Here is a 26,387-nt window from a genome sequence, read left to right as displayed (position 1 = left end):
TCGAAGAGAATTAGTATTAGCTCTTCTTTGAAAATTTGGTAGAATTTGGCAGTGAGGTAAGGCAGACCTGGAATTTGTTGGGAGATTTTGTATTACTGATTCAATCTCATTAATCCTTTTGGTTTATTTGGGTTGTCTATTTCTTCTGGATTGAATCTTGGAAGGTCATATATCCTGGAATTTTAAAATTTTCTCTAGGCTTTCTAGATTGTTAATGTATAGTTGTTCATAATCGTCTCTGATGATTTTTATTATTTCTTTTTGTGTGTGTACTCAATTATATTCTTTTTTTATTATTATACTTTAAGTTTTAGGGTACATGTGCACAACGTGCAGGTTAGTCACATATGTATACATGTGCCATGTTGGTGTGCTGCACCCATTAACTCGCCATTTAACATTAGGTATATCTCCTAGTGCTATCCTGGTATCAGTTGTAATGTCTCCCTTTTCATTTCTGATTTTATTTATTTGGGTCTTTCTCTCTTGGTTAGTCTAGCTAGTGGTTAATCAATTTTGTTTATCTTTTCAAAAAACGAACTTATGGTTTTGCTAGTCCTTTGTATTTTTTGGTCTCAATTTCATTTATTTCCGCTCTAATCTTTACAATTTTTTTTCCTTCTACTGATTTTGGGTTTAGTTTGTTCTTACTTTTCTAGTTCTTTGATGGGTAATATTAGACCATTTATTTGGAATCTTCTTGTTTTTATGTAAGTGATTTTTGCTATAAGTGTTCTTCTTAGCACTGCTTTTGCTGTGTCCCCTGTATGTTGTGTTTCAATTTTCACTTATTTCAATTTTTTTCCTTAATTTCTTCCTTAACCAAGTGGTCATTCAAGAGCATGTTTTTTAAGTATTATGTATTCGTAGTTACCCAAGTTTTTCCTGTTACTGATTTCTAGTTTTATTTCATTGTGGTCTGAAAAGATACTTGATATACTTACGAGTTTTAAAAATGTGTTGAGACTTGTGTTGTGTCCCAATCTTTGGTCTATTCTGGAAGAATGTTGCAGGTGCTGATGAGAAGAATGTGTATTCTGTGGCTGTTGTGTAAAATGTCCTGTAAATGTCTGTTAGGTGTGTTTGTTCAAATGTGCAGTTTAAATTCACTATTAGTTTCCTGTCTAGATGATCTGTCTAGTGCTGTAAGTGTGGTGTTAAAATCCTGAACTATTTTTATATTGGAGTGTGTCTCTCCCTTTAGATCTAATAATATTTACTTTATATATCTCAGTGCTCTGGTGTTGGGTACATAGAATTATTTAGAATTGTTATTTCCTTTTGCTGAATTGATTCCTTGATCTTTATGTAATGACCTTCTTTGACTCCTTTTAATAAATTTGGATTTAAAGTCTGTTTTATCTAATATAAGTATAGGCACTCCTTTTGGTTCTGGTTTCTGTTTGCATGGAATGTCTTTTTCTATCCCTTTACTTTCAGTCTGTATGTGTCTTTACAGTTGAGATAGATTTCTTATAGGCAGCATATAATTGGTCATTTTAAAAATACATTCTGCCAGTCTATATCCTCTAAGTGTAAAGTTTAATCTATTTACATTCGAAGATATTACTGATACGTGAGGGTTCATTCCTGTTATTTATTAATTGATTACTGGTTGTTTGGTATATCATTTGTTCCTTTCTTTCTCCATTAATGTTTATTATTGTGGGTTGATAGTTGTCTGTAGTGGTAATATTTGTGTCCTTTCTCTTCTTTATTTTTGTGTGTGCGCTACCATTTAGTTCTGTACGTTCATGTGTTTTCATGATTGTAGGTGGCATCTCTTTCCTCTCAGGTAGGACTCCCTTAAGCATTTCTTGCCAGGCCAATCTAGGGTGATGAGTTCTCTCAGCTTTTGCTTAGCTTGGAAAGATTATTATTATTATTATTATTATTATTATTATTTTCAGCACTTTGAATATATCATCTCATTCTCTCCTGGACTGTTAAATTTCTGAAGAGAAATTCAACGTTAGTTTGATGAGGGTTCCCTTATGAGGGACTTGATGCTTTTCTCTTGCTGTTTTTAAGAGTACTCTCTTGATCTTCGACTTACTACAATTTGATTATAATGTGCTGAGGAGAAGACCTTTTTGCATTGCGTTTTGGAATCTCTAAGCGTTCTGTATCTGAATGTCTAAATCTCTTCCTAGACTTAGGGTGTTTTCAGCTAGTATTTCAATAAATAGGTTTCCTAACTTTTTTATTTTCCCTTTGTCTTGTGGAACACCAAAAAATTTGATCACTGTAAGGTATCTCATATGTCACGTAGGCTTTGCTCAATTTTTTTTTATTTTTGTCTGCCTGTGTTATTTTAAAAGATGTGTCTTCAAGTTTTGAAATTCTTTCTTCTTGATCTAGTCTATTGTTGAGCTATTGAAAGTATTTTGTATTTTACTTAATAAATCATTCAGTTCCAGAATTTGTTTTGTTCTTTATGACATCTGTCTCTAGAAAATTTCTCGTTCATATACTAACTTGTTTCTCTGATTTATTTGTATTGTTTTTCTGTATTCTCTTGGATCTAACTGAGCTTCTTTAATGTTGGTATTTTGAATTCTTTATCCAGGATTTCATAGATTTCTTTTTCTAGTTAATGTGTTGCTAGAGATTTATGTCCCTTTGTAAGTACTATCTTTGCTTTTTTTTTTTTTTTCATGTTTCTTGTGTCCTTACATTGATATCTGAACATCTGTCATGACAATCACTTCTTTCCATTTTTTAACTTGCTTTCCTAGGGGAGGACTTTTTCCTGAAGATGCGTCTGTGGTGTTTGTTGGGTACGGTACTTTGGCTTTGATTCTGGGTGTATGCAGTAGTGTAGCTCTCATGATTTCTTTGGCTCTAAATAGCTTCATTGGTGTCTGTGATTTTCATCAGTGGCCTAGGTTGTGGTTATTAGGGAAGGCTGTGGTGAACTTTTGCTTGTGAAAAGGACACCAGATGGGCCTGTCCTTGGGCCCTAGTGGTGGCAGCAGCATGCTAAGCATGCCTATCCTTGGGCCCTAGGACAGTGTATGCTGGCACTGTGTTAGCAGACCCAAGCAAGCCAATTCTTGGGCCTCCAGGCAGCTTGTTTGGGTGATGATAGTGGCAGTCGTGGGCTGGTGGTAAGTGTGTCCTTGGGCACTTGGGCTGTTGGCATGGCATGGGTGAAGCAGTAGTAGCGGTAGGACTAACCTCTGAGTCCCAAGAGCTCCACAGTGGTGTTGGCAATGGTTGTGACAGGCTGGGCAGGCCAGTCCTCAGGCCCACAGGTGACACGTGTGTGTGTGTGTGTGTGTGTGTGTGTGTGTGCCCATTGTGATGGTAGTGGCAGGTTGGGTGGCCCCAACTTCAGGGCCCTTGTTGGAGTGCCCAGGTGCCAATATTGGTGGACTGGGCTGAGTACTCCCCAGGCCTCCAGATGCCATGATTGGATACTAGGGGGTGGGAGTCAGAGCTAGGTCCAGTGGACTCATCCTCACATCCTTCAGCAGTGCTTGCAGACACTGGCTATGGAAGGCAGGAGTGGTGTGACCCCAGGCCCCAGAATGTTCATGTTGGGGTGGCAGCAGCTGTACTGCACCCCTGGTACAGGGGAGAATAGAGTCACTTTCAATGGCAGCAGTGGTACACAAGTGCCTGGGAAGTGTACATTTCACTTGCCTTTTGGCCCCAGTGGAGGCAGCCCACTGCTATGGCTGTCACCTGCTGGATTTGTTGTCCTTAGAGTGATTAAAAGCTGCACAGCAGCTTCACAGTTGGAAGCAGTGTGGTAGCTGCCAATGGCTCACACTTAAGCCCTACAGGTAGCAGGCAGCTGGAGTTGTGGTTGCAGGTGGAGCATGTCACTGGAGTTCCAGGGATATGAAGATGCAGGGGCTGTTGGGCCCAGGACAGAATGCAGTCTGGTGAGGGCTGAGATATCCGAGCGACAACTTGCTGTAGCTGCTTAGGACTTGGGGGTGTGTGGGACCATGTGTGCTCCCTCTCTGGGGCAGTATCGTCACACGGTCTTCAGGTAGCTCCCTATATTGGTCTTGGGGCTCACAATAGTCTAGGGGCATTCCTATGGCTGGAATGTGGGGGTCTGTAGTGGGAATGTTGATCACTAGGAGTCACCCACTTACTCTTTTCTCATGCCGGGGAGCCTTTCCTGGCTCCTAGCCTATCCCACCTGAACGGACTGTATTGCCGCCTTTCCCTTCCTTGCTTTAGGTGTTTCCTGTCACTTCTCTGTAGAATTCCAGCGTTCTCTCTTAAATATGTGAACTGTGATTATCTACTCATTATTGTCTGGTCAAGTATCGGGAAGCCTCACTGATGTTTTCAGCGTAAAGACTTTTGTATATCTTTCGCAATTTTGTATCTTCATAAGAGATTTTGTTAAGTAGTTTTCCATTCTTGTAGAACTTAGTTGGTTTCGAAGGAGAGTTGTGTTGGCCTCATAAAATGCTTAAGGAAGTGTTTTTTTTCTTTTGTTATTGTCTAGAAGAGTTTGTATAAGAGTGACAGGTTTTTCTTTTTCCCTATGAGTATTTGGAGAAATTTCAGTTTTTAGAATTATTTTGAATGGGCAATTATATCTAAAACACTTAGAAAGTAACTGGCATTTGATAAATGCCATAAAATATGAGTATTCTTGCGTGCTTGAATATCCACTTTCCTGTGTAAATCATTACATAAATGCTAGGACAGAACAGCTGTGGGCTTTACACAGAGGTAACAAGCTTGAAGCCATTCCTTTAGAAGTCACCCTTCAGGATTTCAGCATTTATTCAATTATCAGTTACTACTCAATGCATTTTCACAAGATTTTTATTTTAATTTTTCAACTGTTCTGTTGCCATAAGATTCCTAATACATAAATGAGAGGCAGGTTTTGATAGAACATAGTTTTTTTTTAAAGTGCAGAGGTACCTGTGCAGGTTTGTTACATAGGTAAACTGTGTCAGAGGGATTTGTTGTACAGATTATTTCATCACCCACGTATTAAGCCTTGTACTCATATTTTTCCTGATCCTCTTCCTCCTTTCACCCTTCACCCTCCAATAGCCCCCAGTGTATTTTGTTCCCTTCTACGTGTCCATGTGTTCTCATCATTTAGCTCCTACCTATAAATGAGAACATGTGGTATTTGGTTTTCTTTTGCTGCGTTAGTTTGCTAAGGATAATGGCCTCCAGCTGTATCCATGTTCTTGCAAACGACATGATCTCATTCTTTTTTGTGGCTGCATTGTATTCCATGGTGTACATCTACCACATTTTCTTTATCCATTCTATCAATGATGGGCATTTAGATTGATCCAGTGTCTTTGCTACTGTAAATAGTGTTGCAGTGAACATGTGTGTGCATGTGTTTTTATAGTAGAACAATTTACATTCCTTTGGGTACATACCCAGTTATGGGATTGCTGGGTCAAATGGTATTTCCGTCTTTAGGTTTTTGAGGAAATACCCACCCTGTCTTCCACAGTGGTTGAACTAATTTACACTCCAACCAACAATGTATAAGTGCAGAACAGAGTTTTAAATAATGGATCTGGCTAACTCCATCTCATGCCCATGAAGAATTTTTTGCAGCTAATAGGGTTACACTGAGGTCATGACACATCTGTTTTCTTACTAAAATAATCCCAAATATCTCCTTTCATTCCAAATTCCAGCCCTCCCTCTCCTTTCTTCTCCACAGTGGAATTTTTCAAGGGTTACCTCCACTCAGAGGCTCCATATTTTCATATCCACTCACTTCTCAACCCAACGTGGTTTCCGTCTCTACCATTCCACTGAAATGGCTTGTTGCCGGGGTGCTTCCAAACTGTCACACCATTAAGGTCATGATTCTGTACTTATGTGATCTCAGTGGCATTTGATATTATTGACCACATCAGCTTTCTTGAAGTACGCTCTGCCATTGAATTCTAGGACAGTCCATTCTGACTGTTTTTCTCTTCTGTATTTACCCGTTTCTATTTACACTCTTAACTGACTTGCCTTTATATACACATTGACTGTTGAGTTCTTCAAGGTTTAACTTCTTGAAGCATTTAGTTTCAATCACTTTGATATGCAGTGTTTGCCTTTAACTTGTGTACATCTCAAGTACAGTGTGTTGCTTCTCTGAGAACCATATATTCCATTATCTTGCTGACATTCCCATTTGGATGCTTTTCAGGCACCTGCGATTCAGCGCTAAAACTGGACTCCTGTGGTCCTCTCACAGCAGTTCTTACAGTTCTCTCCCTTAGTGAAAGGTAACACCATCTTCCTAGACCTGGAGGCAGGATGACTGAGAGCCATCCTTGACTCTACTCTCCCTCATCCCGTAGTCCAGCAATCGTTAAGTCCTGCTTACTTTATCTCTTCACCATCTCTCAATTCTAGTTATTTTTTTTTTTCCAGTGCCACTATTTGAAAGTCCAGGGTGTTATTCATTTATCAGGAGTACTACAAAAGCCTAACATTAATAACTCGTCTCTAAACTTTGAAAATTGCTAGGCTATCCATTGCAGCCAGAATATTTTTCAAACTTAAATCTGAGCATGGCATGCTGTTGCTTGAAAGTATCTGTTTAATGTCTGGCTTTACCAAGGGAATGCAGTCTGTTTTGTTCAGGAAAATTATCAGCGTTCAATATAGACTTGTTAAATGATAATTTACAAGAAAAAAGAATCAAAAGATTGTTGAAATAAACTTTATATTTTCCTCTGATATGTAGGTAAGAACTTCAAATATAAGACATAATTTAAAAGTTTACAATTGACATAGCCAGGGATTATAAATAATACCACACAAAATCAGCTCTTAATACAAGAAATTAATCTCCAGGATAGATCATACTAATCTATCCAATCCAGCCCTCTGTTCTGAAAGCAGCACGTGAAAAGGCAGAGAAAGACAAATAATCTCTACGACCTGGCCTGTTAAACATGTATTTATTTAATGAGTAACTATTAGGTGCTAGCTGTAATGGGCTATTCAGTGGAGAACAGTGGTCAAAGCCTCTCAGGATGTATGGCAGATGCCAGAAAGATATGAAAGACGTGAGGGTACAAAAAAGGAAATTGGAGTCACATCCAGCCACAGGACTAACTAAGTCTTTTTGGGGCAGGAGACTTGGAAGTGTTGAAGGAGAGTAGAATCTATTCAGAAAGAAATTGGGGGCAGGTCCCTCCAGTCTGAATGAAGATTAACTAGGCATAATGTAACTGGCATCATGGCCGTGACATCTGAGAGGTTATGAAGGCCTCCACTTGGGTGGTGGAAATCAGAACAGAAGTGGTTAACGCATTGACACTGGACCTACCAGGCTTCATGGGTTGGGAGACGAGGACAACAGCACGAGGAACAACAAAAAAAGAGGATGACCGAGAAATTCCGAGCCCAGAAAATGCCAGTCCCGGTAAGGGAAATAAGGAAGCTGGAAGGAGATTATGAGGGTTGGGGTTCTGAAGACAGGGAGAGACGGATGCTGTTTAGTTTCTGACTTGCTGAGGTGTAGATGCCTGTAAGATAGAGAGACAGGGCTAGAAATGGGAGGATAAAGTTTGAGAAAAGAACCAGGAAAACTTGGCAAGACTTCAACATCCCTACTTAATTATCATACTGTGAATCCATAATCCATAAATTTTATCAAAAGCATTCTGGAGTCTTTCCGAAAAGTTTTTGACAATTGTATAAATCTTAACATGTCACTTACAACTAACATTCCTTTCTAACATCCAATGTCTACTTAATCAACTAACAATTGTTTTCTATATACAGTTTATTCAAGGTTGATTCGGTCCTGCTCTTACATCCCAGCTGGTGTTTGGGTCCTAAACTTAACACTGAGAATTTCAATCGGGCTATAGAGGAAACAAGTCTAACTAATGATGCCTTCTTGTCGGGCAAATAATTTCATTTTGAAATTCTATAGCAAAAGAACAACAATAAAGTATTGGTTCCACTTTTAAATAAATAAGGGGTTATTTTGCTGCTGAAAGTTTTCATTCAAATGACTGATCAGATCTCACATGTCTGTTTAAAACTGTCTGACTTAGGTCGTTACAAAATGACAGACTATGATAAACTAGATGATAGTTAGAAGCAAGACAATGAGGCATTGTTTACACAGAAGATTGAGTAACTGGTTTAACAAAAGAGGTTCTTGGGTATCTATTGTATGTACAACTACGAGATTTACTGGAGCTTTTATAATTTCTGCAAGGCTGTTTTCCAGCCAGCTTCATTAACTTGAAGTAAATCAAATCATGCAGAATTCTGGCTCAGCCAGAAAGCAACCCAGTGAGATACAACATGAAGAAAAACAGACACGGGATGATAAGATTTAGAATCTTTGGCATTTTTCGTAAACATTTTGTTTGAAGATTATTAAATTACAACCCAGAGACAAAAAAAAAATAGTAAACTCACTATTAAATGAGATCTTTTTACGTTAACTTTTTTTTATAATACATACATATATAAAAACTGCACAAAGCATGTGTCAACAAAATACAGTCTTTAAAACTTAAATATCATTTAAACAGACTTCATTGCATACATTTTATATATGCACTAAGTCAGGATTTTTACATGGCAAGGAAATACTGTAGAATGATGAGGTCTGCAGGAGACAGATGCTATCAAAGGAGGACTCTGGGGTGGTATTTTCTAGAAATGGGGTTCTGAAATAAATTTTTATTGTATGTAGCTTATTTTACTTCTAAGAGGAACAAAAGATACATTTGGGCAGCCAAAGTATTTCTACTTCCTGCTTAAAACATTCAGGCAAATGAAATGATTATAATAATTAGGTAAGCAGCCTTATTAGTCTCTCGGTCTTCAGTTTCTCATCTTTCTAAATACGTAGAGAATTCACTCATTTCTCCCCTACCCCCACCTGCCTTTCTGAAATTATATGTTGACATTTTATAATATTTTGAAAATAAGCAAAAAGTAAAGTCAGAAGAAGTGGCATCAGAAGGCAACCGAATACTTTCATGGGACCCTCATTTTTCAAGTGAGTGATCTCTAGGGACCTTCCTGGGACATCCATTGCCAGCAATGGGCCATGCTGCAGGCTGGCATCCAGCGCCGAGAGGTTCCCCAAAAATTCACACACATATCCTTAATAATCATGGCTGAAAGATCTCTAAAGATTTGAGCTAATTCTGGTAATTATTAAAAATGCCTTTTAATGATATACAATATTTGGACAGATGATGGCTACCAAAGACTTGTTGACTCTGAGAAGAGACTTACGCCCATGAACAATAATCTGAAAGGAGTGTGGGGCTGGGGAGTGGAAATAACTGAATCTTAATGAGACTCTGTTGGAGGTGTGAAAACAAGTTCAAAGTCACTCTTGAATCCAAGTGGGCTCCTGGCTGTTCTCAAGGAAGGTGGTGTTCAGATCCACGGCAGCCTTGTTATCTCCTATTTCAGAATGGATGTTAGTCTTTCACAGTCTCAGGATTGTTGCTTTTTGCTGGGCTGACCCTCTATGCAACTAGGACACCCATGCATGGGGGTGTGTGCACATGTGTGTATGTCTGTGCACGTGAAGGAGGAGGAAGAATACAGAGGGTGCCACAGGGCATGCATTTCAGAAGGACACCTTGGGTACCACTGAAACAGCCATAACATTGGTCTACTCAACCAAACACAATATTGGGTGCTGCTGTCCAAAGTCGGTGTGTGCCCTAGAGAGCGCTGCGTTTCTTCCGCAGGGGGCTGTGGCTGCTGCAGAGTTTCAATTCCGCGTACTGCACCTGTGAAAACAAACAGCCGTGATGCTGGCGGTTAGGTAACCCTAGCTCACCGCAGTGTGTGCTAATGGCTCCCCAAGGACAACCCAAGGCAAAGGAAGGAAGGTTCAAAGGTAATGAATCATTTTCTAAACACAGGAACATGGAGGGATTAATTGCAGGAAGGATTTGAGAAGTCATGCATCATTTCTTGAAACCAAAATATTAAAAGCAGATTTTTCTAATGAGATACATGGGTTTCTACCTTCTCTGGGCACTGCTAGATGATGTTCGTTTTGTGTGTGCCAGTTTTCAACCATAAGTAAGCTTAATAACTGCCTTTTGGGAATGTTTATCTTAGTATATGATACAGCAACTTACTGAGGATTATTCATTTAAAAATATCTAAAATCTTGGGGAAAACATCTCGGAAAATTATATACATTTACTTTGCCTGAGAGGAAAAAATGCTGAAATTGATACTGGACCCCAGACTTTTATATAGATTTCTCTTAGAAATTAATTTCATTTGCAATGTAATGACTAAAACATCTGTGATAAATATGAGTACTGGGGAGTCCCCAGTGGCAAACTGTCACTGTGTTATTAGAAAGCGCCCTTGGCGATACACGGAGGATCTTACTAGCATACTGTATATCTTCCTGGAATGCTCTTTTGTTGCATCTGTCTGTGTTCATGCCATCTCCAACTGGAATGGCCACTTTGAGGGCTAGTGCCTGGACTCTGCACAGAGAGTCCTCGGGGGCTTGATGGAAATTTCTATTCTTCAAGGATACAGCGTGAACTCACACTGCGACCCAAGTGATGGTACGCTGCAAACGTATTGCTTTGGTGTGCGGGCTTTGATAGGCTGCTGGTGGAATGGCTTTATTTAAAATATTGTATTACAGACCACATATGCTCCCTATTTTTAGCATTTGTGCCAAATTCCCCAAGGACATTATGCCTGATCACAGAAGTCAGGCTGTACTTTGTCAGAGGCAGATAAATGAAGAAAACACCCCATTCCTTCTGGTGTTTCACGAAGGTGCCCTAAGGGAGCAGAGGATGACATACCTGTCAATCTTCAATGCAAAACAAACAGGGGCCAGGTTATTATTTTTTAATTAAGTAATACAAATGTTAAAGAGTAAATTCATCTCTATAGAATGTGTTTTCACAGCTAATTATGAAATGAAGTTTAAAGAAAGATAGCATCACAGAGTCCATTTTAATTTCTAGAACTCAGAATGAAGGGGAAAGAAACTCTAAGGCCTTTCCACCCCAGATCTTTGCAATCCTCCCTGAGCTGCCAGGGAACCAATTATGCTACAGTGGCTCAAATACGAAAATCGATATTTGATTTGGGATTCTCTGAGATATTAAAGGACTGTGTCTTTGATCATCTTGATGATATTTCACGCCATGGTCTCCCCATCTACCTATTCAGTGATCTCTGCTCTCCATTAGAGAAATTGCCGCCTGCCCTCCTTCCTCTGGATTTATAGCAGGCTGATCCACAGGGGCCAGGATCGAGCTACTCTACACGACTTTCTAGTATTGTTACCTTCGTTAATCTCTGTGTATCCACAGAAACAGGACGCTGCTGGACTAAGTGACCATTATCTGTGAATAATACTTCCGATTGATCTCACGTTATTTCACACTGCCTCTGCCTCTTTGTGTATTACAGGAGACGGGGGCTGCATCCTCAGCATCCCTAAGTCTTCAGAGGGAAGGGGATGGAAGGGAGGCCCAGGAGATAAATCAGGGCAAATGAGAATAAAAAGAATAATCCTTTTGTCCCCTACTTCCCCTAAAATGCTTGCCACCCGGAAGAAGAAAATAAGCAACACTCCCTGGCTTTGGATCTCATGCAATTCTACTCACTGAGCCCATCTTATCCTCTTTAGGGAGGCAAGCAATCGGAAGGGGACAAGCATCAGTGCACAGTAGCCACACAGTGTGAGTTCCAGATCATACTTAAGCAGCTCTTTGTCAAAACAATTTCCCCCAATCACCTCATGCTTTGGACAAAGATTTTTCTGCCACTTCCCTGCAAGCCAGGCCTCTTTAAGGATTTTCTGGTTCCTTATCTCAATTACTCACACAAGCAAAGCCTTGTGCGCCTCTGGCTCCAGGGCTGGCCAGATTTCAGGTTGGGGCCACTGTTGGTGGTGACCATTCGTTACATACCTTTTGAACATCAGACGGTACCCTAGAGAGGAAGTCTAGTAGCTCGTTATTGTCGATGGAATAGGGATTTCGAAGCTTCTTAGTAAATTTATTTATGCCTGAAAAATAGAAACACAGGAGATCTCTTTATCTATCATCTATCTATCTATCTATCATCTATCTATCTATCTATCTTCAAAAACTTGCCTGACTCGGGGAAGAGGGGATATTCACAAGTAAAAATTAGTGTGAAAACAATTACCAGACCTCAAGTCAAGCACATGTTGCTGTCATGTGGAATCATTCACAAATGCCTTTTCCTGAAGGCAGGAAGCAGGGGCTGGTGAAGAGGGGCTCTGCCTTCTTCAGCTGTGAAAATCCCATTACAATCCCAGCAGCAGAGCGACAGAAACACACGCTCAAACTGGGGAGCACGTTGGCTTTTTTGGAATACGCTGATTAACAGCCGCCTCTGCTATGAAGACAAATGTCCCAGATGGGAAAAGGCCTTCATTAGCCCAAACAAGTCCCTGCTTGGAGGCTCTGGACCAAACGTAGCAGTGGGAGGTAGAGGGTGGGAGTTGTTTTTTTGTTGTTACAAAGAAAACTGCAGTCATCCGTCTTTCCCCACCTCCAACTCATTTTCACAGGTTTCTCTCCTCTCACAGCAGAACAGAACCTGACATGTTGATTGTACTTTGATGCTGCAGGAAACTGTGAAAAGTTATTATTGGAAAATTATCTTACTATGGTTGCTAACTTAATTTATGGATCACAACGTCGGCGCGTGGGTCTGTCTGGGCAATGGAGAACATGCTAATTTAGGACAAGGATAATTAGAAACGGGTTCAGCGTTTAAGATGTCAACATCCTACAGACCGTCCCTCTTTGGTGGCTGCACCTCGGGTTCCCGCACATATCCAGGACACGCTCTGCCCCTGGTTTACTCTTTAGAGGGGAGTTCCTCTCAACCACGTTTTGTCTCCTACTCTGCTCTTTGGAGCTGCTTTGACTATATCCGGAGCTCATAAGCCGTAGTCTTTTCACCAAATGTCAACCCGTTTTTCATGTTGAGTTTTAGAAGCAGAAAGACTAGGTGGCCTTCTGAAGTTTTGCCACAGGGTGCTTGTTTAACAAGGATCATCTCTGAAGGGCTGTCAGTCCCAATGACGCTGAATGAATTCTCAGCTTCGTTGTACTCTGAATGGCTCCTACTCAGAAGTCAAGGTAACATTTAACTGTTCAGTAGTCCCCAACACACAAAGGGTTTGATTTTTTCTGTTGTTGTTCATTAAATATTATTTTGCTTTCATCTGAGGACTAGGCTTCCTGCATGGCATTATACCCGACACAATGCCAACCTCCAGTTATTTCTTTGGAGGGTCAGATTTACATCTGCTTTGCAAATGGGAGCCAGCCATTGTGCCCGAGTAAATGGTGGCTTGGCGGTTGGGCTGGTGAAGGTTCCTAGCAAATGATCGCCTTTCCCTCAAGTCAAAGCTGCACTCTGCCTTTTTTCCCTCTACCCCCACAGCAAGCTTCACATTTCTAGCTAAAATTTCCCCCAGTGTTCCTTTACACTAAAATACTCTCACTGTGTTATTCTAAAGACATTTAATTGTAGCATGGGCTTTTTGGCAAAAGAAAACAGACAAGGCAAAATGATGAAGGGAGACAAAGACGTATTGAGAACAGATATATCTTCTATTGTTAATTATATATGGTGTGCGCATCTGGAGTCTTTACAATGAACGGCAAGGCAGGGATAATATCACAGCTGATCAAAACACTGCATTCTTAGTCACTGAGAAGATTATAAACCTGCACAGTAGCTCAAATGCACCAATAAGGGCAAAAGTATTCCACAATGCACTGAGACTATCTATCTTTGAAAAAAAAAAAAACTTTTAGAATAAAAATTAGAGGGCACTCAGATTGCATGTTTCAAATGCACACCTTATTTATGAAGGTGTCCAGGATCAAATGTTTCAATAATTTTGCCCTATTAACAACTCTGTGAGACTGATTGTCAACAGGAAATCATAGACTCCTTGGTTACTTTTAAGAGACAGGGTTTTGCAATGTTGGTCAGGCTGGTCTTGAACTCCTGACCTCAGGTGATCCACCCACCTCAGCCTCCCAAAGTGCCGGGATTACAGGCGTGAGCCACCACACCCAGCCACCTTGGTCATTCTTTAAGGGACAAGAAAAAAAAGGTTATGATGTAGAAATACCTGGGCCCCGGTTCTGGCTTCATCACGTATTAGCTGTGTGATTTTAGAAAAATCACGTAACCTTCCTGTACCTCACATTTCTTAAGTTAATATTTGAATAATAAAGACCTCCTTGTAGAGTTTCTTGGGTAGATGGGAGAATCACATCGAGCAGTACAGGCAAAATGATACTGTAGTCTGAAATTCTACAACAATGCAGAGGGCTCCCATCATTACTGTACATGCAAACAAGCTAAGGAGACGAAGTGAGGATGGAAAAGAGCCTTTAATACTATTAAAGCCAACTATGATGATGCAGACACATTGAGAAATTGTGGCTTCATCTATTAGCATGCTAAACATACCTTAGATTTTTTTTAACCTAAATAGTACAGATGGAGGGGTATATCTGTTGTAAAATTACTTTTAGCAAAAGAAAAGAAAAACAGAAAAAAAGCAAGTGGGATAAGATACTGAAGAATAACATTTTGTGGGGAAAGATGCTATCATGTGCTGGTCCTGGATCATAGATTGAACTGATCAGTGGGGTGGAATGTGGAATGAGCCCTACAGTTTAAAAAAAAATCACTTGGAGAAAATCAGAAGAGATGGAAAAACTGCATGGCTGCTTTGCACATTTGGTCACTTGAGAATAACCACTTGAAACACAATTAAAACACCATTTTTCAGATATTTATATGAGTGACCAGCAGGTAGCTCCAACTGTAATACATTGGTTGGGGTGAGGCAGGGGTTCCTTGCCTATTCATTTTTCAAATTGTGAGTGTCTTCCATGTAAGAGATATTGTGCTATCAAATGAAGATACAAACTTAAACGAGGCATAGGTCCTTCTTTCAAAAAGCTAAAAATTTAGCTTAGAGAATTAATATCTACCCTGAAAAAACAGAAGTGGTTTCAACTAGAACTGAAAAAGTATAATTAAAACCTCTACAAATAGAAGGAATATGGGAAATCTCAAACGGAAACCCACGTGGGATCTAATCCTCAGAAATGCTCTGCCTTCTGGAAATACACACTTCACGTAAGTGACTAAAATTCAGTAGATAATGTTTCCTAAAGAAAACTTCAGATATCCTTAAAATCTCCTTCTCACTTAATTTTCAAAAATCACACTCCTACACAAGAGAGGTCACGGGCCTAACAAAATGTCATCTATATAGGGCACAGGTATTAAGCTTGCAGGCTCATTCATTCATAAAAATATTTAAGTACTCATTAAAGATCTATTACATAAATGTGGCTGCACTAAGAATTATAGGGCTAAAGAGGAAATAAAGTATCTCACCCGTCAAAATAATTTTGGTGTGTCCAAAAATATTCCCCATAGCTAGTATAAAATTAGGCTGTTTTATGTGCTTATGTGAAATGATTCTAATACTTATATAAAAATATGACTTGAGGATATAAAATATGGAAATCTAGTATATATAAATTTTTTCCAAAAAATTAAAAACATAGAACAAAACATTTTAGGATATTATTCACCATTTTAGCACTCAATAAAAAATGAATAACTTAGAATAAGAAAGTCTTCTGATCCTTAAAGTTAGAAAAACCACTAAAACTTTAAGACATCTTTGTGAGAAAAAAATTGCTGCAAAGGATGCAATCATATAAGAAATTTGCAAAATAATGTCCTGCCCTATGCTAGCTAGTAACTCATTTGTCTTAGGATAAGTCCTAACAGAATTGCAGAATATATTCTAGGATGGCATGGCAGTTTTTACATAATGAGAAGAGGCAATAGATCACGTGGTCATTTTCAAGGCTTGTAACTATATTCACTGTGGTAAGCTCTTCAATAAACTATGAGCTCCTGTTTAAAATGTAAAACTGAAGAACCAGACATAGAGTACAAAGCTCAGAGAGTTACTAACAGCCAAAGAGAGCATAATAAACTCCATACCATTTAATAGCTTTATCCAGAAAGTGGAAAATAGAACGTATTTCATTAAGTAGATGCAAAAAGTTGTTGGAAAGCTGCCAAGATCTTGGAGGATGAGATCAGATGCCAAAGTGATTTGTATATAGAGAAAGAGGGATTGGAATCTCAAAATTGATGATCAAATGAGAAAATATAGTATTTGTCTTTTTTGTTTTTGTTTTGTATTGTTTTGTTTTGTTTTTTGAGATGGAGTCTTGCTCTGTTGCCCAGGCTGGAGTGCAGTGGCTTGATCTCGGCTCCCTGCAACCTCTACGTCCTGGGTTCAAGTGATTCTCATGCCTCAGCCTCCCAGGTAGCTGGGATTACAGGTGCCTGCCATCATCTTGGCTTATTTTTGTATTTTTAGTAGAAACAGGGTTTCACCATCTTGGCCAGGCTGGTCTCGAACTCCTGACCTCAGGTGATCCGCCCGCCTCTGCCTCCCAAAGTGCTGGGATTACAGGCGTGAGCCACTGCACCCAGCCAATATTAGTCTTCTTTGTGGAAGAAAAGATGCATAGAAACAGACCAAGCGAGCACCAGGATGATGAGGAAATCCAGAAGAAGCAGTGTTTAACAGCTGACCATGGCACTCAACTTACGTGAACTTAAAAGTGAACAAACCACTAACCAAATGATTGCAATTTTTAATCACATTCTGGTTAGAGTCAGACAATAATCTCAAGATCTATGTTCTAAATGTTATCAGTAAACAAGATAGTAGTACTCATGAAAACATAATTGAAAAATAAGATATCCAGTTGATGTGAATAACATTCAGTATATAAATTATTCAGGAAAGTACTTTTTTTTTTTCTTCAAAATATGCCTTCTTAATCAGTAGCCCGGAAGAGCTCTATGTTCTTTCTTAAGGACCAATTTGCTATTATTGTTGCCAAGTAAACAAAAAATAGCAACAAGAACTAAGCACAGATTAGACTTTCCTCTAAGAATCAGGATCATCAAGTATTAAAATAGATCCCTGAATAGTTTAGAGAATAATTGGATTATACTCTCTCAAAATCATTCTACTTCTGTAACTGTATGAGCTATTCTGTTTTTCCCAGGAATTTTTCCTATTGCCCAAGTTTGGCTTTTCTTGACAGCAGGATTCTACTTTGTTGGATGCTCTTTGAAAAAGTCTATATTTAATGGTTTTTAGAAAGGTTGTAGCTTTCATCCAGCATTTGCAGGCTCTCAGCTTTTGCTTAAGGATGAATGCATCTCAACACAGTCTCTTCTCTTTGTGAGTTCCCCAAACATCTTAACATCTGAAGATCCCTGGAAGTGATGATCATTGAGAACTCAGTGGCAGTCATAGCTAAGTCATGGAAAACCAGGATTGGCAGACCCTTTACAGAGAAGGGCTAACTGCTTCTTCAACATTTAAGTTATTGCAATTCTCTCTCCTTATATCAACTCAGAGCCCACCCAGGAACAGACACAAATATTCACCAAGCTGCTTGCATTTTGTCCAACCGCTAGTTTGAGTATTAAATCAAGTCATGACATTTATTTCCAGTTTGCCAGTTTTGTTTCTACTTTCTTTTTAACGCAGCTAAACTTTATATAGGCACACCATTTTTCCCCTGGTAAATAATAACTTCCTCTCTGTTCAGGCACTGGTTAGGTATTCACAGAATGTCCCCTCCCCTCCCTCTCCCTGCTTCTGGATTTAAGAATGGGGTTAGGTGAATTTTTTCCTCCAAGAGAGATGAAGTGTCAGAAGCAATCTGGTAGTGGCCAGATCCACTTTTATATAGTATCAAGGGCATGATGCAGGTGTTTGCTCACTGTTTGAACAGTGTTTCCTTAAAGTCACCCGGGCACAGCAATATATTATTCAAGAGGATTTATGACTAGGAAAGCCCAAAGGGAAATGGCATGTACAATCACATTTTTATTTGATTGCAATTATGCAAGAGGCCTGTAAATATCTATGCTGATCACTCATGCAACTGCCCTTTCAGGGAGGTCCTGGAAGTTTTTGTTCCTCAAATGCTTTCCTTAATCTCATGTTTAATTGCCAACAAGAGCACATTTAAAGTTAATAGTCGCACTTACCTGGAATTGATTGCTAGCAAAAGGATCATGCCAAACTTACCCCAGATTAAAATGATGTACCGCAGTGGAATGAAATACAAAATGATGGTGGCTGCTGCCAGAATCAAACAGGCCAGAGATGAAAGGAAGGGGACCGTCCAGTTAAATGTGCTGTAGACAAACCACATAAATATGATTTCCTCTGATGTTCAACAACTGACACCGAGTCAACTTGTCATGTTTATTTCATGTTCATAGTTATAGAAATTTTTTTTTAAAGTCTATTGGAAAAATTTTGTTAAAAATCTCGAGATGACAGTCTGCCAAAATGATTGGGTACTGGAAAAACATTCTTAAAGAGACAGTCACAAACCAATTGCCATTCAATTTGTCAGGATATTGGTGACTTTACCTCCCTGGAACCCACTGTTCCTGAGAAGACTTTTGGCTCTCAGAAGCGATTAAAAACTGCAATGTTGCCACGATGGCTCTGCATGGAGATCTTCAAAACTAAGGGTTAGGTCACTTCTAAGTCAACAATTGTCTCTCGATAAACACACAGTTACTAGTAATTATGGTAACCTTTCCTTTACCAGAAAAGGGAGGAGTTTTTTTTTCTTTGTTGTCTTTTTTTGAGACAGGATCTTGCTCTGTTACCCAGGCTGTAGTGCAGTGATGCAGTCATAGCTCGCTGCAGCCTCGACCTCCCAGGCTCAAACAATCCTCCTGCTTTAGCTTCGTCAGTAGCTGGGACAACAGGCAAGAGACACCACAGCCTAATTTTAATTTTGAAAATTTTTGTAGAGCTCTGGCCTCCTTATGTCACCCCAGGCTAGTCTCGAACTCCTGGGGTCAAGCAACTCTCCTGCCTTGACCTCCCAAAGTTCTGGGATTATAGGTGTGAGCCACTGTGCCCCATGGGGAGGATATTACATGGCATTGGTGCTTTTGCGTTCACTAATCACTTATATTTAGAATTTCCAGACTTGTTTACACCAGAAATCTAACAGTGACTTGAAATAAATGGGGAAGCATTTGACTATAAATCATCACACCACCATTAATAGATAATGTAGGTGATTATACTACGTATTATTTTCACAGAGCTCCTGGCTCCTTTTGTTGAATCTATTGCCTGCATGGAAATGGAGATCTAGAAGATGGGACATGGACTTGGATATATTGTAGAGATTCAAGTGCATTCCTAGAGACCGAATGCCCTACTGAGGTGCCTAGAGTGTTTCTTCTTGATGGGCTTCATCTTCACATACAGATTTAACCATAGAGCCTCATTGCCTTGTGCTAGGAATACAGAAGGGTAAAATGTTTTTTATGGGAGACGGGATTTTAGAGGGAACAGCACAAAGTTATTAAGCATTTTCTGTGTGCCAGGCATTGTGCTAACATTATTCACATATTTAGAATGTCATGTTCTCAATAATTCTGCCCCATTTTATAGATGAGCAAATTAAGGCTGACAGATTGTCTAACTTGTATAAATAATCACCATTCTATCAACAGTATAGGAGAACTACAGTAATCTCACCCTCTGGTTAAGACTGAGGCTGGGCGTCGTGGCTCATGTCTGTAATCCCAGCACTTTGGGAGGCCGAGGTGGGAAGATCACCTGAGGTCAGGAGTTCAAGACCAGCCTGGTCAACATGGTGAAATCTCATCTCTACTAAAGTACAAAAATTAGCCGGGCGTGGTGGCGAGTGCCTGTAATCTCAGCTACTTGGGAAGCTGAGGCAGGAGAATCACTCGAACCCGGGAAGTGGGGGTTGCAGTGAGCCGAGATTGCATCATTGCAGTCCAGCCTGCGCAACAGAGCGAGACTCCCTCTCAAAAGCAAACAAAAGACTGTTATTGTTTTTAATCTTTGCCTACTATGAGGTAAAATATTATATATGTCTTTAATTTTTCAGTTCTTTAAATTATAAGCAAATTTGAATACCTTTTAATATGCCTATTAGAAATCACAAAGAAACGAAATGACCAACCTTTTTTTTGGCCCGGGGCTATTATTTAGGAAAGTATTTAAGAAAACTGATTTATAAGCAAACTGACTTGGGTTCAAGTTCAAGCTTTACCTCTTCAAGTTAAGTAACTCCCAGAAATTGATTGAATCAATCTGAGCCATAGGTTCCAGGCTGGAATAATAATAATACCTGTATCATAGATTCTGCTAGAATTAAAAAGAACTTCCAGAATAGTTAGCTCAGTGTCTGGTACATTGTAAAAACTCAAAAAAAAAAAAAAAAAAAAAAGAAATAGTTACTATTTGTTAGTTTTCTCCTGAGCTGTTTTGCTTAACTTTTTCCTCAGTGATTTCCAATATCAGTTTGAATAGTAGAAAAATCAGACATTTGTCATGTTTGTTATATACAACATTTTTGCAGTTTGTTGATTTTGTTTATAATTAACATAAAAATTATAAACTTTCACATGAACAAATTTATCAGTTTTTCCTTGTCAATGTCTAGATTTGGCCAGGCTTACCAAAGCCCTCCCCTGATTCAGTGATGTGACTCCACCAACTGATTAATCACTATTTTCCCCCATCTTTATTATGCCATCTTTGTTATTCCGAATTTCTATATTTGCATAGATCCATTCCCTACTTCTCTATTCCACAGTAGAACTTGTAACAGAACTTTTTGGAGGGCAATTTTACAATACGTGTTGAAATGTTATCTGAACTCCACAACGGATCCAGTTCAGCATGGCCAGAAATTTAACTTGCAGCTTTCCTTGCCCAAGGACACAGGGGCAGTCCATAAATGTCTTCTCCAGGCTGGTTGGTAATATTTAAATAAACTCAGTAAAATAAATATTGAAAAATCTCAAAATGAAGAAAAATTAATTAGATTTATGCTCTGCAATACTATGCAGCTTAAAAAAAAAAAAGATGAGAATACACTAAAAACACTCATACAACACCCAACCCTCAGGCTCAAAGCTACATACAGTAAAAAACTAAAACTAAACTGTAGAAATAATGTACATATATAAAATAAGACTTTATATTTCATTGGTTGTATTTGATTATTTTTATAATTGATATATTTATAATAAAAGTAACAACTATATCAGGTACAACAAATAACTAAAATAAATAACAGTGGATGGCAGATCCTGGACATAAATCCATAGCTGGGTGGCAACAAAACCCACTCTTTTTTCACCCTGGAAGATTACTTATTAACTTTGTAGCCTATAATGTAAAAATAATTCTAAGGCAGGAGAATGGCGTGAACCCGGGAGGCGGAGCTTGCAGTGAGCCGAGATTGCGCCACTGCACTCCAGCCTGGGCGACAGAGGGAGACTCAAAAAAAAAAAAATTCCTTTGCAACTTTTGTTAGCTGTATGGCCTTAAGTAATTTACCCCACCACTCTGTGCTTTCGTTTTCCCATCTGTAAAATGGGAATAATAACTGCATCTACTTTATAGAGCTGGTTGAGGGGATTCCATAAGTTCATACATATAAATCATTTGTAAAAATATATCACACATAGTCATTATTTAATAAGCGTTAGCTACCCTCATTTTTCTCACTGTTATTGCACAAAACACACAAAGATGGAAAGAAAGTTATTGACATCAGGTAGAGTTTTAAAAATAATAATAGCTACAAAAATGAATAAAATTACTTTTTAAAAAGGAATATACTTTATCATTCCTTTTCTAGCAATACCATTCCACTTTGAAGAGAAAGTAAAATACTAATCAACAGAAAAAAAAGCCATTACTAGGCTGACATGAAAATAATGCATTGTAAAAATAAAATAAATTGCAAGAACTCTTGGAGGTTAACTAAGCTCCAATGACAATTTTCACTCTAATATTTTCTGCCAAATATTGGGATTTTGAGCTCCTTCCTGTTGTTTGCATGGTACAATGGGAGATTGGGGGCAGAAGGGGAAGCCTAGGAACTTCCCATCGGGAGATTTTAATATGAGACCATTGCATAAAGCTTACATATATATTCAGGGTAAGAATAAGGAAGGAGAGACACATTGTACCATAGAGTGGACAGAAATCATGACCTTGGTGCTGAGTGGAGAAATCTGTCATCTGAGTTTATGCTACCTGTGTTGCTTGAAAAGCCTCAAGCAAAAAAATTTAAGAAAGGACCTAGATTGGTAGGTCCTGGGATTGGTAGTATCCCAAGGTGACTTAAACAGTAATCCTCTCCAAGGAAATGCATCATCAACTATGATGTTTGAGTACTCTCCACATGAAAATCCAAGGAATATAAGTGTACACTTAAAAATGCAAACCACAAAAGGACACATGACACCATGAGTAAGAGCCAGCAAAATCTGAAAGAAAAGATTTCAGATATTCAAATCTAATCCAATATATTAAATCATAATGTTTAACATGTTAAAAATCATGTAAGAGACACTTGAAGATATAATCCAAAAGAAAATGAAAAACAAGAAAAATTGATAAAGTAGAATTTTGAAAAATGAAAACTACAATAATTGAAGTTAAAAACCCAATGAATTAATTGGACAGGATTTTAAACTGCAGAGAACTAAAACAGTCCAAGATTTTCCAAAGAAAGTATTTAGAAGGCATCACAAAGAAGAAAAAGATGGCAGATATCAAAGAGATGTGGAACATAGATTAAGAAGGTTCCTGCACTGACTGGGAAGACATTAAAAGTGACAATATTAGACTGTGGCAAATAATAAAGCTGTTAACTCTAAGATGACAACTAAAAGAATAGCAAGAGTGTTTCAATTCCTAGCAAGTGGAGGAAAGATACAGAAGAAATAAAAAGACACGGAACAAGCAAGTAAACACTACTATTAATAAATTACAGATTTAAATCTAAATGCAATGATAAGCATCATTAATTTTGCAGGGATTACATGCTACAGTGAAATGACAGTGACGGTGAGATACAAGAGAAACATTCGAAACAAAAAGACAGGTTGAAAGAAAAGTACAGAAAAGGAGAAAAGAAAGGTGAGACAGTAGTCACCCCTTATCTGCAGTTTGGCTTTCTGTGGTTTCAGTTAGTTGGAGTTCCAAAATGTTGTTTTTTTTTTTTTTTTTTTTTGGAGATGGCGTCTTGCTCTGTCGCCCAGGCTGGAGTGCAGTGGTGCAATCTCGGCTCACTGCAAGCTCTGCCTCCCGGGTTCACGCCATTCTCCTGCCTCAGCCTCCCCAGTAGCTGGGACTACAGGCGCCCGCCACCACGCCCAGCTAATTTTTTGTATTTTTAGTAGAGACGGGGTTTCACCATGGTCTCGATCTCCTGACCTCGTGATCTGCCTGCCTCAGCCTCCCAAAGTGCTGGGATTACAAGCGTGAGCCACCGCGCCCGGCCAAAATGTTACATACAATACGATATCTTAAAAGAGAGGGGAACACCACATTCACATAACTTTTATTACATTATCTTACCATAATTGTTCTATTTCATTATTGTTGTTAATCTGTTACTGTACTTAATTGATAAAGTTTACTTTATCATAGGTCATGCACGTATAGGAAAAAGCATAGTATATACAGAGATCAGTACTATCCATGATTTCATACAGCCACTGGGGGTCTGAGAATATATCCCCCATGGATAATAGGGGACTACTGCATAGCCATACCAATATTGGTCAACAAGGTATTTAGGAAAAAACTGTATTAACAAGAAATAGGTTGCTTCATATTAATGCTCCAATCAACCAAGAAAATATAATAATTTTAAAATCTATAAATAACATAGCTTCAAAATACAGAAAGCAAAAATTCAAGGGAGGATTAGACAAATGTACAATAGTGAAGTTTAAACACATCTAAGTAATTGATAGAACAAGCCAAACAAAAACAAATCAGTACAAATATAAAAGGCTTGAATATAATGAGCAAATTTAATCTAATGAATATAGAGAACAATGTATCCAATGATCTACTTTTCAAGCTCACATGGAAAATTGACAAAAGTAGTCCATTGCTGGATCAATATTTTCTAACCATAAAGCAATTAAGCTAGAAATCAGAAACGAAAAGGTAACTAGAAAATCTCCATATACTTGGAAATTTAGCAATACATATCTTAGCCAAGGAAGAAATCCAAATAGAAACTAGAAAATGGCTTTAACTAAATTTGAATGATAATGAGAATATTACATGCCAAAATGTTTGGCATGGAGCTAGAGTTGTGTTTACAGGAAATTGCAGAGTCTTAAAATGTTTATGTTAAGAAAGAAGAAAGATTGAAAATAAGTGATCTAATTATCCATCTTAAAGAGTTAGAAAAATATAAGAGTAGTAATTAATGAAAAAACAAGCAGGAAATAGAGAAGATGAGCAAAGGCAAATGGTGCTTATTTCTAAAGACTAATATAATTGATAAATCCCTGTCAAGAAGAAAGAAGATAACAATATCAAGCACAGAAGAGTAGATAATGCAACAGTCTTACTGACATTAAATAAGAGGATGTTATAAACAACCTTAAATCAACAAGTAGGAAATTTATATGAAAGGGATAAACTCTTTGAAAATTACAATTTATAGAAACAGAGATGAGAAATAATAGAATGGCTGACTATATATATATATGTATGTAACATAAACATAATATTTCATCCAAAATCATCTCCAAAGGAAAACTTCAGGCCTGGATGCTTCAACAGCTTAATTCTATAAATCTTAAAGGAAGTAATGATATCAGACTCCCATAAACTCTTCCAGAAAAAAGACAGAGAACCTACCTGACCTTGTATTATGAGTTTAGAATAACCTTCTAGCCACAAGAAAATTTCGAGAACAGAAAATAAGTCAATCTCACTGATGATCATAACTGCAAAAATCCTAAGCAAGAACAAGTAAATAAAATCCAGCCAGATATAAAGGGACTACACAACAACAATGTTGGGTTTATTCCAAGAATGTAAGATCGGTTTACCCTTTGAAAACCAATCAAAATAATTCACCACATAAAGCAAAATAAAGCAGAAAAATAACATCATTTCAATGAATGCAGGTGAAAACGTTAGGGAAAGCTCAACTCATGTTCAAAATAAAAACTCATAGCAAACTAGGAATAAAAAGGGAACTTCCTTTATCTGATAAAGCATATTTACAGTAACCTACAGCAAACATTCTTGAGGGTGAAACGTTGAAAGCTTTCCCTCTGAGATCCCATGAGAAGCGAATGCCTCAAAATACCAATTCTAATCCACATTGTATGACAGCTAATAGCCAGTACAGCAAGTCAAGAAAATGAAATGTGTTAAGGGCTGGAAAGAGGAAGAAAAAATTATTCTTATATGATACATTTATCTAAGGAAAAAAATCCAGAATAATAATCTTCATATAAAAATAAGATAACTAAGTTTACCATGGTTATTAGAAACAAATCAAAGCAGAAAAATTAATTTCATGTCTGTATGTGAGTAACAGAAAATGAAATGTGAAGAAAAGATGCCATTTAAACTAACGCCACACTATCAAGTACTCAGGAATATATTTCACACACAAAAAAGTCAGACTTCTATACAGAAAACTCCAAAATAATAATGAGATAAAGACGATCTAAAGAGATATTACACTGGAATATAACAAGATCATACATTAGAAAACTTAAGCATGTGTCTGGATATCAATTCTTTCCCAATTAATGCAGTCCTAATAAAGATCTCAACAGTTGTGTGTGCACAAGTGTATGGTGTGTCATGTGCTTTCTAGAAATGGAGTTGGGCGACACACTCAGTCTCCCACATACCCTGTCAGATTTGCCTTCTAAGAGCCAGGTCAGTTGACTAACGCATTTTCCCCTCAGCAACCCACAATTTTAGTGTTAAAATGGTTGAGAAGGAGGGCAGGGGACATTGACTGGGTTTAAGACGCAGAGGAAGAAAGTCAAGTCAATGGCCATAAAATAATACTCATAATAGTTAATATTTTTAGGTGATTACTACCTGTCATCCACTGGTCTAAACTCTTTATATGTACTAATTCATTTAAATTTTATGAAGCAGAAATCATTATTGTTATTCCCGTCCTACAGATGAGGACCCTGAGTCCTAAAAGTTAAATAAGTTGCCTAAGATCATTCACTTCCAGTGACAAAACTGGGATTTGAACTCAGAAAATTGGCTTAGGATCCCGTCTTCACTGCTTCTGTAGTAAGCACTTTAAAAAATGTAAATAAGCACATGTTACGCATGTAATCTAGCTGAATATTCCTGTTCATAATGCTGAGGATTTAATTCAGAGACACTAAGCAGCAGTACCCCTAACACTTTCCCATCTCAAAATAAGACACTTTGTAAAACAACATTT

At 38.3% G+C, this 26,387-nt stretch overlaps 1 protein-coding gene across 1 annotated transcript in view; it reads right to left on the bottom strand.

Moving 5' to 3' along the window:
* Window positions 1-4,782: 4,782 nt before the first annotated feature.
* The window catches only part of MCTP2 (multiple C2 and transmembrane domain containing 2), a 257,936-nt gene continuing 236,331 nt past the window's right edge, over window positions 4,783-26,387 (bottom strand). Inside the window, exons 21-23 of the mRNA XM_030815066.1 lie at window positions 18,152-18,261; window positions 11,910-12,007; window positions 4,783-9,737 (exon numbers count right to left, since the gene is read on the bottom strand). Of these exons, the coding sequence (XP_030670926.1) occupies window positions 9,669-9,737; window positions 11,910-12,007; window positions 18,152-18,261 (277 nt within the window). The 3' untranslated portion in view covers window positions 4,783-9,668. The remainder of the gene's footprint in view (window positions 9,738-11,909; window positions 12,008-18,151; window positions 18,262-26,387) is intronic.

The sequence above is a fragment of the Nomascus leucogenys genome, chromosome 6, assembly GCF_006542625.1.
Source record: "Nomascus leucogenys isolate Asia chromosome 6, Asia_NLE_v1, whole genome shotgun sequence".
Classification (NCBI taxonomy): Eukaryota; Metazoa; Chordata; class Mammalia; order Primates; family Hylobatidae; genus Nomascus; species Nomascus leucogenys.
The sequence above is the reverse complement of the archived record's forward strand: the minus strand, read 5'-3'. Positions and strand labels throughout refer to the sequence as shown.